Source organism: Mytilus edulis, chromosome 7 (genome assembly GCF_963676685.1).
Source record: "Mytilus edulis chromosome 7, xbMytEdul2.2, whole genome shotgun sequence".
NCBI classification, from domain to species: Eukaryota; Metazoa; Mollusca; class Bivalvia; order Mytilida; family Mytilidae; genus Mytilus; species Mytilus edulis.
The window spans coordinates 1,799,396-1,813,009 of NC_092350.1; the positions used below are offsets into that span (position 1 = coordinate 1,799,396).

General features: G+C 31.2%; 1 protein-coding gene across 1 annotated transcript; it reads right to left on the minus strand.

The window, feature by feature from the left end:
- Positions 1-416: 416 nt before the first annotated feature.
- On the minus strand, positions 417-13,527 carry LOC139529714 (uncharacterized). Its single transcript, XM_071325569.1, has 9 exons — positions 13,405-13,527; positions 8,421-8,561; positions 7,801-7,969; positions 7,294-7,406; positions 6,625-6,811; positions 5,640-5,776; positions 4,795-4,961; positions 1,404-3,605; positions 417-1,073 (listed from the first exon to the last, which is right to left on the minus strand). Exons 2-8 carry the CDS (start codon positions 8,555-8,557, stop codon positions 1,552-1,554), a joined length of 2,964 nt encoding a protein of 987 aa, XP_071181670.1. The 5' UTR covers positions 8,558-8,561; positions 13,405-13,527; the 3' UTR covers positions 417-1,073; positions 1,404-1,551.
- Positions 13,528-13,614: the final 87 nt, after the last annotated feature.

Genomic DNA, 13,614 nt, shown 5'->3' on the forward strand with positions numbered 1-13,614 from the left:
AAAAATCAGCAATGTGATATTTTTTAACTGAAACACCTTGGATGTGCCTTATTGTCATATATAGATATCCTCACTCAATTTATCCCTACAGAAGCATTTCTGAAGTCCTTTTAAGAATTACAAATAAAACCAATAAATCTATAACTTTCTACATCAAACCAACTATATTTCAAAACCTAAATCCTGCATTGTTTGACTAAAATATCTATCATGACTATAAAGGTTCCATAGGAAAGGTACCATTTATATTGATCATTGAAGTCCAATGTCTAACCTCACAAGTTTCAAAACCATATTATCAATCACAAACTGAAACTCATTTAAAACAAATTCCAAAAGTTAAGAATCACTTCATGTTTTCAAAGGTTATAAACTTGACCAATAAGGTCAGCTTACATGACGAGGACGAGATGAACTTGACCAATAAGGTCAGCAAACAATTGAAACACTAGTAGTTCTAAAAAGTAATGGCCTTGTCCAATAGTCAACAAAAATTTTACTTTCTACATAGTCTAACAGTCAACACCTATTTCAAGAGATAAACTTATTCCACTCTATTTAACATATTCAGGGAAACAGTAAACAACAAAAATTGATGAATATTTCATTTATCTGAACAACAAATAAACTTCTATCATTACAATACTTGGTAAACAAAAGTTTTGACGACCAATCAAAAAGATATCTAACTGAATTAATTTCTAGTTTCATATCGTTTTAAAATCCAAAGGCTTAGAGATGGGGTGAAGATCTATAGATTTATTTTAGCAGCAATGTTCAACCTATTTATTGCATCAAAACATCAACTTTGTACAGGAAAGAGCAGTTACTTCAAATGTTATTTGCTTTTCAAAAAGATCAATTTATTTTTTATACAACAATGAGTATTTTGAGTATTTCCTACAAGAAAATAAGTTATACAAATGAATCAATTGTAGCCCTAATCATGACTAAACCTGACAGGTCTTCATGCAGATTGAAAGGTTGACTCTCATCTAAAAGACAAAAGTTAAGTTTCAACTAAAGAATCTATACTTGGATTTGATCTTGAATTTGTCATATCATGCTTCTTCCTACAGTCCAAGCTGGTTATAGAATTTTTTGCTAGAATCTAAGGGACTACATGTCATTGTCAATGTATACGCCAAAGACGTCATAGGCAAAAATAATGACAAACAGATTATCAACGGTCTTTTTTAAACTCAAGAATGTTTCACAACCACATCTCATTCTTTGACAAATTAAGGAGTATCTATAAGTATCAAGTCAAACATTTCGGTCTATCAAAAATAATCAAATACTCCAAGTTAATTTGTACCATAATTAATGTTGAAATTTTGAAACATAAATAAATAAACTTGGTTTAAAAAAAACAACTGAAAGATTGTTCAATTGCTGGTCACTGAGTGGGATTAAAATAAAAGAAGGACATCAGTTTAATTCCTTGTTACCCACAATACAGTAAACCTAATGTTACATAGATTTTCCATATACTTACATAGAGACATAATAAATACTGATATACTGAGAGGATACCTGACTAACATCTCTTTATTCTGGTGATGTCTGAATCTGACTAAAATCGTTAGGCTGTGGTATAGAAATACTGAACGAAGTGTCTCCTAACTTGAGACGAAGTTTTTTAGGAAATGAATGATTGTTAGATAGTGGATAAAAAGTGCTAGGAGCTATTGGTGATTTAGATGAATGTGTTGGTGAATGAGCTGAGTTTACTGGTGACCGTGGTGATGTTTTCCCAGAACTTCTCCGCCTTCGTCTGTGACAGTGTTGTTTTAACATGTGATTTTCTAGCTGTATTTGAGATTCTAATTCATCTTCTATTCGTTTTGCCGTTGACAAACTCTCCTCCATTGTTTCCAAAATAGGATCTCGTCTCATTTTGATCGTCAACTTTGGAATCTTTTTATCAGGAGATGTTTCCGGAGATGACATGATTGAATAAGATAATTTCCTTTTCTTCTCTCTATTCTTACTTTTGTTTAATAATCTAAGGCACTGATCAGAATAAGATTTGTCAAATTTTTTATCACTTTGTGGATGACTCCCTAGTTTTCTCGGTGGAGTCACATTTTTTATAATGGACTCAAAACTTTCAAACATATTATCCACTGGCTCTTGGTCAGATGTTTCGTCCTCATCGTCCTCAGTTTTATGATGTATTTGTGATTTTAATCTGTTTGCTAATGAATCTTCTTGCTGTTCATCTGAAAAACTACAAACATCTATAAAGCTTTCTTCTAATGTTGTTAAACCTTCATCATTCTCTGTTTTCACTTCATGTTTCAATTTATCTGACAAGTCTTTTGCTGCCTCTGGCTTTTCACATAGTGAACTTTCTGTATCTCGTTTCCTGTGAAGTCTAGGGCTCTGACGAACAGGTGCTTTCTTAGAAATATCACCTTGTATATTTTTGAGTCCTTTGTTCTTATGATTTTGTCCCTGAAGTGATTCTGTATTACTATGACAGTGAGGTGTTTCTATATGACCTTGACCTATGAATGAGTCTGTATGACCTGAACTTTGACCCTGAAATGAGTGTGTATCACAGTGAAGCTCGAATGTCCCTGATATTGATATGTCTAATTGTTCTGATTGTTGTTCTGATTCTTCATCATCGTCCTCTGAATTTACATCTTGTTTTTTTGTCTCCGTTTTAGATATTAGCTTTGGACTAGTCTTTACCTCTTGCTTTTCTTCACAAGGTTCAGTTTTAGGTATAAGCTTAGGACTTATTCTAAATTCTGGCTTTTCCTCACAAGATTCAGTTTTAGGTTCTAGTTTTGGACTAAATTTTATCTTTGACTTTTCTTCACACGGCTCAGTTTTAGGTATAAGCCTTGGACTATTTCTACACTGTGGCTTATCTTCACAAGGTTCAGTTTTAATTCGAGAAACTAGATCTTTATCTATGCTAACTGACCCACGACTTTTGAACCTAGGACTGCATCTTTGATTGTTAATAGGGGAATGTTTTAGACCTGTATCCCTGTCCATTATTGAATTGGTCCTTAAATCAGTTTTCCTAGATCTAGTCCTACATATAGTTGGTGATGAATTCATATTTATATCAACATTTGAACAACTGTCAACATTTGTTTCCTCGTTCTGAGTAAGTGTTTTAGTTTCTTCCTGTTCAACAGTATCCTCACATATCCTACAGGCCTGTTCTACTATTGAGTCTAATTCTTCATGATCAAACTCAGGGTGATCAAGTTCCTCAAAACAGAAACTCATTCTTTTATTTGGAGATTTAATTTTTGCTGCTACTTTAGGAATCTCCTCTTCACATTGCTGACTTGTATGTTTTGATCCAGACATTCGTCCATTTTTTAGAAAACACCCATTTTTGTCTCTCTGTGGTAACTTTTTAGACTGTGCCATTTTCAAATTAATGTCATTTAAAACAGTCTTTGATGCTTTAATTGGTAATTTCTTAGTTGAAGGAGCCCTTGGTTCTGGAAGTTTTAATCCCTGAGACAGTAACAGTTCAGCATCATAGCGAGTTATGCCCCTTCTTTTCAATTCTCCAGCCTTCAATAGTTCAGCATTTTTCTTCAGATTACCGTCTCTGATATTCCAGTTTTCTGAAAAAGTATATTCTTGTTTATTCATAAGAAACTAGATCATTCCATGTTTTGTATATAACAACAATAAATAAATTATTAACCTTTGAAAAATGCCAATCAGACTATTGTATATACACAGATTTTTCCACTGCAATACCACTTGAGAAACTTAAATTCTAAACTTTTAGAACATGAGGCTTGCAGAGCATTTTAAAATTTAAGTACTGAGTGGAGAAATATCATATTGCACGAAATTTGATGGTTGAATCTTTTTCTTCAATGACATTTTGGAGATATGCAGTCAAAGGTGTGTTCTGTTAAAGACTTCTGTGTGCATCAATGGTAAAATACATGTGGGTAACTGTGCTGCAAGGTCATTTAAACATCAGATTAGCTTTTGAATTTCACAGTCACTGACAGTATTTCATCAATTTATGATATTGATAAAATATTTATGAAGTATTTTTTTTATGATTAAATATATTTACATTATTGAAATTTTATTCATCTACTATTATACGACCTAGGTAATATGACAAAACATTTCCAAGAAAACCCATCTACTGTCAAAATATTGGTGTGACTGTTAATCTCCATTAATTTAAAATATGTGTTACAATTGCTGATGAATAAAATTTTCACAAGGGAACAAATAATGTCCTACATCAGAGAGCGATGACTATGAGTTAGATTTTGTAATATTTCAATGTTGCTGCACATGTTTTGAGAATAAATGTATTTATTAACTATCGATAGCACATGGGTTTGTTGTTATATTGGGAACAAGTGCAGTGAAGTTTCCCCCCACCCCCTCCCCCTGTGTACATGTTTTGTATAAGCTTAACATATTGCAAATGCTTTCTGCAGATGTAAAAAAGAACATTATGAAATTATGGTTTTGTGATATGAAAGATTCTATTTCATTATTTCTCATTGTAGATATGTTTGTAAGACTTGTATGCTGCAGCGGTCTGAGTGTGCTGGCAAAGTGATTTGAGGACATTTATTTGATAATAAAACTTTGCTGCACTCGTCTAGGCGAGCTGTTTCCCATAGATATGTGTTTGAGTTTTTGTTCATAAATACTTTATTTGCGTTTGAGGGCACGAATAAGAAAATAATTGGCTTCAAGTATTTGTTTAAATTTCAATCAGAGATGAATGTGCCATGTGATCTCCATTCACTAAATCGATTCTATAAACATTACCATTGCCATACAGAGCAGCTCCCGTCATCTGTGCACTTGGTCTTTCCCGCTCCAGAGGGTCTGATTTCAGTCTGGTAAGTCTGTCGTCTGTGTCCCGGAGTCTATAACCCTTGACATGTTGTGGACTTTTTATTCCATCTTTAGGCTTAAAGGCTCCTTGCTTTCTCCTGTGTCATAGAAAGAATAAATTTTACTTAATGCAGAAAGAATAGATTTCATTTAATACAGTTTAACTATCTTTCTTTAAAAACTTTTTTTCATTTATAATTTTCCGTTTCTGGATCAAATATATAATGAGACAGATTAATGTACCAATAAATGGAACCACTTCTTTCATTGTGAAGAAGGTTTTAAGCTTAACTTTACTACTAGAAGTACTTTCACACTTGTATCTTCATTGTGTAATTAGGATATTGAAAAAAGCCATATATTGTATAGAAGAAAATGCTTGTCAATAAAATGTATTTTTTTTGTGTGTAAACATTGATTACTCATAATTTATTTTTGCAACATTGCTACAATGTATGAATCTAATATTTCAAGATAGGTTACATGTTTAAAAAATTTGAAACATTTCTATTTAATAAAGTTCAAAAAACAGGCCTATTTTTTTGAATAAGAAAGTAATATATTTTGTTCTGTACAACCTGATAGATAACAGCCCTGGTGTTTGACACCACATATGACGATCTTTACACTAGAATGTCATTTTCATTCATTTCAGCTGATAGATCCATTAAGAACATATTTTTGTAGTTTTACAAAACTGAAGGATTCTGCCAAATCATATTTAATACCAAATCTTTAACTACGAGTGTAAATAATATTAGTTTCATTTAACAAACCTTTCACAAGTTTCACATTCACAGAAGCAATTGCTCTCTCCAAAGAAACTTTCTCCATAATGACATGTAATTTCTTCCCCAGGCTCAATGTCTCTTAGCACTCTAACGCAGGCTGTATCTCTGCCAGTGGACACAAACTACAAATAAACAAATAAAATATAGTATATAGTTATAATCAGATATAATAAAGGAATTTGTGAAAATAAAATTCTTGTACATCTAAACTAATTTATACTGTAACTAGTTGTGTTTATTTCATAAATATAGTAACACAGTGTTACAATTTAGATAGCTCTGAATTTATTAATTTTAAGTTGCAGTATAAAAACAATATTAGGTTTTTTTTGTACTTTGTGCAAAACCGGGGAAGGGCTCGGTAGAACCTGGCCTTTCCCCAGTTTCTCAGCCTCATACATAAAAGTTGATATTTTTCTGACATTGACCTAATATTGTACATGTATATATGTATAGTATAGTAGAATAGTCTATTATTATAAATTAGGCAGTTAGTTTACTCGTTTGAATTGTTTTACATTAGTCATTTCAGGCCTTTTATAGCTGATTATGTGAAATGGGCTTTGCTCATTGTTGAAGGCTGTACTGTGACCTATAGTTATTAACCGCCATGCCATTTTAATTTTGGTCTCTTCTGGAGACTTAATTCATTGGCAATCATACCACATTTTCTTACTGTTATATTACTGGATCTTGGTCCAAGTGACAATAGTGAAGGATAAAGGTTGAGGCAGCATATCATTCATATACTGCCCGATGAATAACAAAAGTGGCAGTTTATTATCCTAGGGCCTTTTATAGCTAACTAAATGGTATGGTTCATTGTTAAGGACTGTACAGTTACCTATATTTGTTAACTTTGACATCCTTTGGTTTTTAAAGGATAGTTGTTTTACAATGTTTTATAGGCAAACATACTATATATGCTTATTCTAATATTGACAACACTAACAACACCGAACTAACATACCCTGCAGTTTGATCGACAATCATGATTGACAAAGCTGGCAGGACCTAACCAGAGCTGGCTACAGTTTTTCCGTGTGGAGTACATTACACTGAAGTCATTTAGTCCTGGTTTCAGTAGCTGGTCCTCTTCTTCTGCATCCAGTTCAGCAATACAACCAACTAAATACTCTATTTTATCATTCTTTTGCCTGTATTATAGAATTGGTGATTAATACGATGTCAAACAATGTGAAAAAATGCTTGACTATGTTTTCATCAATTATACATGAGTAGAGAACTGGCATGTCACCTGGGGGATCTGCTAAGGCTGGCTAGATGCAAGAGCATTGTTACAAATGTTTCAAATTAAGTTATTTTAGGGTAAAGCTGTAACAGTGACACATAAATTTAGTCTTTTCATATAATTTAGTATCCACCCTCAATGAGAGCTAACAGTGAAAATCATTCTGTTATTACAAAATGAGCATGTGTGACTCTCATGGGTAGTCAAGGTCTTTAAACACCCAGGTAGTACAAGTATGAAAAGAACAAAATTTATAATGTATTGATTTGTCTGTGGTGGTTCTGTTTTTTCGCTGCCTGGTTTGGTTCTCTTTTTTGCAGTATCATTGTCTGTTCTTTTCCTCAAACGTACAGTTTTGGATTATCTCCCTTAGATCACCTTTCTTACCAAGATTTTGTGGCACAAATTTTGGCTCCTACTTCATTTTCCATGGAGTAACGATGACATGGCAGAATTTCAAATCCAGAATCTTTGTCAAACATCCTTAAATATCGGAACAACTGTAAAAAACAAAAAAACATTTAAATACAACCAACATAAGTAAATATCTAAATTGCACTTTAGTTTGGAAAATTCAAATTACTACTTTTCAGGGTTTGGTATCTTACTTTTTTCTGTCAATAAATTGTTATACTAGTTAGAATTAAAAAATATTTGCAAAATTATAAGTATTTTTTTGCTTCCATCAAGGAGGTTGCCATTTTCACAGTCTGCGCCAAAAACTTTTTCATCTACTAGTCCGGAAACTAAATATCAAAACTTGTCCCAATACGACTATATAAAATGAAAATTTTCACTAGTCCGAATCAATATTTACTAGTCTGGGGCATGGGACTAGTGGCTAATGGTGAAGACTGTTTTCAATGTTAGTATGTAGTTAATACCACTTCTTACATGATCTTTGACTATAACTTGTTGTGACTTTAGTTTGGTGACAAAGAAGGATTTGACAGGAGCTAAACCAGAGAATTCTCTGTAGGATTTTTCATAATTCTGTTTCTCCACAAATCTTTTCATTATTTCTTTACAAGATTGCTGAAGGTCTGCTTTCAATGGTCTATGTCTGAAAATTATACAAAATATATGTTAAATGTACATGATACAAAATATATGTTAAATGTACATGATACATAATAGAACATTAAAGGTAGATAATCAGCTGTCAACTGGTTCCCAAAATTAGAAAAAGGGAGGGAACAGGAAATTTACTTTTATTAAAGATGATCACATTTCTATAAACAAAATAGAATCGAGTTTTGCTGGACCTACATAAATTCTGCCCCTTAGATCCGACAGGTGGGACGATTAGTTGCATCTCTGTAGACTGAGCCACAACCCAAATCTTTCGAAAAATATTTTGTCTACCATATCAGTAATAGTAACATGTCATGATGTGTATTATTCTAGGTAAAATTCCAGCTGTATGCTTCTTGATAATTTTACTCCTCCAGATTCCAGAAATTTATTTTAATATGATTCTGATAGAAATCAAACAGTAACCATGGTAACCTTACCTTGTGTTCATTTTATGTGTGGTTAAGGATAGGTAGGGATCAAGCGTCAGACTTGATGCCAAGTCGTCATTTTCACACAGTTCCTTTGAGGTCATCCCTGTGGATGGTGCATACCTCCCTCCTCCTTCCACAACCATGATGCTACAAATAGATTTTATAAGTCAGGTTAAACACATTCCACAACCATGATGCTAAAAATAGATTTTATAAGTTAGATTAAACACATTGTCTCATCAGTCTGTTCCACATAATAATCCTCAAACAATCTATCGTGTTATTGTACATGATAATCCTGATAAAAAGGTTGGCATTTGTGTATTAATTCTGAAAAATCTCATTTCTGCCTCTATCTATGCATGAGATATATTTCTGTCTCATGACAAAAAAGTAATTCTCAAACTCTTCTTAAAATATTAAACACATGAATGAAAATCAAGTTTTTTTTTTTTCTATTCTCACACACATTTAGGTTGAATGTAATTGTTTTTGAAAAGGACACTTAATAAAGAAGGAAACTGAAAGTTCAATTCACTTCCTGGATAAGTTATTTGAATGTTTCTATATTTATCCTCTGACATCAAAGTTATTTTTAGACATTTATCTAGAGCTGCAATATGAAATTATATAGACAATCTTTACTGTATGACTATGAATATTCATATATATTCACTGATATACATTAACTATAACACAGTTAGAAGAAATAAATAAAGATGAAATTTTGATAAAGCTGTAAAGGTTTTGGATAACAGATAAATGAGCAGTCAATTCAAATCATCTATAACTTTACTAAATGGAAAGAAAAACAACTGATTCAATCATTTCTAGCTTAAAACATTTAAATTACAACAAAGTCAACATCAAATAGTCATGACCCCATGCCAAGATAAATATGAACTTTTTAATCCCTTTTCATGAGTTTCATTTCAAATATTTTTTTCACTCCTGCAACTTTAAGATTTTATTCATTAACATAATGTCAAAAGAGGACAAATTGCTTTATAAATCTTCAAATAAATCTTCAAGCAAATACCTGAAATTAAGTTTTGAAGCTAGACAAAAATTTGAAAAATAAATTTATTAGACTGACAAACTTGACAATGCTTGATTACAGGTGTTGCTAACATTAGAGTGGAGTTATCTTTCTTTAAAGCGAACTGGCACTCTCCTAAAACTTTTTTGTTTAGTAAAACCATATAACAATGTTTAATGCATGCAATGCATATGAACATGTAAATGTTTGTCTTTTTCTTTCTTTTATATGTAATTTATATACCCTATACATTCTATAAGCACTTTCCTAAAGAAATAAAATGTTCCTAAATTTTAGCATGAATACATTCTAGGTCTTGTGTTCCAATAATGATTTTAATCATTCAAACACAAAAAAAGATTTGAGGACCAGTTACCTTCACTCAGCATTTTTTTTTTGAAATAACAATTGCGTACATGTAGCATGAATTGAGCATATTGAATATGCCAATATGACTTTTATGTCCAGTTTTGCAAAAAAAAAAAAAAAAAATTTTTGTTTTATCTGATCAAAATAATGAAATTTTGAGTTTCTTGGTTTTATACATTTGGGGAGTTAAACATGTTACATGTTGTCATATCTTTATACATGTTATAGCATCCTTGACTTTAGAAAAAGGGACAGATTTATAATATAAATTTCAAAATCATTTTATTTTTGTGCTCCTTCAATACTGACTTTATATTTTGTTGGTTTCAAGTGGCATAAACTTAGTGGCATAAGAGGGGTTTTACATGTATCTAATTTTTGGTAACCCTTTATCATGTTTATATGGTAAAATAAAATGCAACAGTTCCTGAACAAAAATATTTGAGAAAAAACTCCAATGGCTGACGATAAGACAAATACGTGTAAAATAATTAAAAAAAAATTAAATGAATTTGAAATTAATTGAAAAATGTCAAGATTTATAGTTTTCTAGCATGAACACTCTGTCTCTGATGTTCCTTCATATAAATAAATTTCCATTTAATGGAGCTTACAGACAAGAATACTACTCTTATCGCTCAAAATTGAGGCGAAAATGTAAACAAGAAGAAAAATTATACAAGAATAAAATATGTTCTGATCTGTCCAATAATATCAAAAGTGACCCAAAATCCTTCTGGGACTTACTTAATAAATTGAAACGAGCATCAGAAAATAATACTACTGAAAAACTGGACGAGCAAACATTCTATAACTTCTTCAAAAATTTAAATTCTTGTGAGGCTCAACCAAAGGACAATAAATTTCACAAAACTATCCTTAAAAAATTAGATGAGCTAATAAATGCACTAAAAAACAATAATATAAATATGTCATATAACCAACCAATAACATCAGATGAAATAATCAAAGCCTCTAAAACCTTAAAAAATGGCAAATCCAGTGCAAAGGACTTGATTTCAAATGAAATGATTAAATATGGTATTCCTGTACTAGTTGACCCTTTAACTAAATTATTTAACCTAATTTTCAAAAAAGGAACATTTCCTAAGGTATGGAATGAAAGTTTCATTTCATTAATACACAAAAAGGGCAATAAGCTAGACCCTTCAAATTACAGAGGTATTTCTATAACCTCCAATCTTGGAAAATTATTCAATAAAATTATATATATGAGAATTACAAAATTCATGAATGAACACAACATTATTAGTGAAAACCAAATTGGATTTAAAGAAAAATCCCGTACCTCAGATCACATATTCACCTTGAAATCTATTATAGAACAAAAGAAAAATAAGAAACAGAAGGTGTTTGCTGCCTTTGTTGATCTCAGAAAGGCCTTTGACACAGTTTGGAGAAATGGATTATTTTATATCCTTTTAGAACTTAAATTACCCTGTAAACTTTTTAATATAATTCATTCTATGTATGATGATACTACATGTAGAATTAAATTCCAAAATGGTCTCAGTGAAGAATTTATCTCCAACCGTGGCGTTAAACAGGGAGATGTTCTCAGTCCTTTATTATTTAATCTTTACATAAATAATTTAGTAAAAAGTCTCCAAGATGCTAATACAGATCCCATTGTAATTGGAGATACAACAATAAATTCCCTTTTATTTGCAGATGATATAGTTTTATTATCAAATTCTGAAAAGGGACTACAAACAGCTTTAAATGTTTTTAGTGATTTTTGTAAATGCTGGAAACTAGAAGTCAACATAAACAAATCAAAAGTCATTATATTTAACTCAAATGGAAAAACCCATAATAATTTTTTTAAATATAATAACGAATTCCTGGAAACTGTCAAATCATACTGCTACCTTGGCATGACACTGCAGCACACAGGAAATCTAAATCTGTGCAGCTCATTGCTTGTTGAAAAGGGTAGAAAGGCACTTTTTAAAATAAAAAAAACAATTGGACTAAATAACCAATGCAAGCTATTAGAAAAATTATTTGACTCCCTAGTTGTGCCTATTGCTCTATACGGTAGTGAAGTATGGGGAATAGGCAAACAACACAGGGATTCAGATCCCTTTGAACACTTGCAGTATAAATTTATTAAAGAAATTCTAGGAATACATTGTAAAGCATCAAATGCTGCATGTTTAGCCGAGCTAAATAGATTGCCTTTATATACCAGAATAGAATTTTCAGCAATAAAATATTGGCTTCATATACTTGAATCAAATAATTCACTTGCCCTAAAAATATATAAAGCAACTGAAAAAAATAACTCTTGGATAATAAATATGAAAAATCTCCTTTCAAGACTTGGTTTTCATTTTATTAATCTAAATCCTATTGATATTAAGATGTATTTAAAACACATTCAAGAGAGAATCAATGATATAGCCTTCCAAAAGCAAGAGACTGACATCAATCAAAATAAAAAAATGAACTTTTTTAATATACTTTATAAACCAAATAAAAGACCCTCGTATGTTGATCAATGCAAATCCAAAAGTGATAGATCAACATTATGTAAATTGAGGTTAAGTGCTCATACTTTATCTATTGAAAGAGGGCGATATCTAAAAATACCAAAGCAGAATAGGGTATGTCTTTGCTGTAACAATGGAGACATTGAAGATGAACTTCACTTTCTTTTAAAATGTTCCTCCTATAAATATGTGAGAGATAACCTTATTAAAAAATTAAATAATGTTCTATTGAACAACAAATTTTCTTCCTTATCATATAACTTACTTATATCAATTCTAAATAGTAATTCCCAAACAATATTAAAAATTGTTGTCAACTATTTGAATGAATGCTTGTTGGTGAGAAACTCATTATTAAAAGGTACTTGATTTTTGTAATAATGTATATGCTTCTCATTTATTTTTTATATATTTCTCTCATAATTATCCAGTCACTCCTTCATTGTATATATATGTTATTGTAGTTAGTCTTTAATTTGTTGCCATAACCATTTATTGTCAATGTGTTAGTGCTAATAAAGTTATCTTATCTTATCTTATCTTATCTTACTGAAATTAAGAAATTTTAAATTATGTAGTTGTAGATTGTATTTAATGGTGTTCGTCTCATGGGTTATCATGCTACTAAGAATGCATTGTGACGTGACAATTTCCATTGAAAAACTATGCATAGACTAGTAAGTATTCATGATGTTCAAAAACTTATGATTTGGAACCATACTTCCTTAGCCTGCAATATAGTAAGAGTTACCTCCCTTGAACTATAAATTTTTTGGAAAAAGGTTAGTTAATCTTTGAAATAACTTTTGGAGTGACTGCATATGCAAATACACAACTTAAAATAGTATCTACGACTGCATGCAATATTGCATTTCAAATGTTTATATGTCAGGAATGGTTTTTGCATTGTCCAAAAACGTTTCCTGGCTGCAGGCAAAACAAAGACTATTTTCTCGTGATATAGCCATCGAATTTCCCTGAGAATACTCAGTGGGAAAGTTTTAGTGCTATATAATTGAAAAATAGTTTCCTTTGCTTATAAATTACATTATTTCTAGCTCTTTACCTGTTTTTAGTTTACAAAAGTAGTCGCTTTAGAAAAATGTACTGTTGTTCGGTCATAATCTTCATTGCGCATAATATAGTTCTGAAAACAATTCGGACAAATATATGCTATACGCGAATTTGGCATGTAATATGACAAAAAGTGTTATGAATCTTAGATATTTGTAATAGTCACTTGTTTTTTGTTTCTGAGAACAATTTATAATTACTA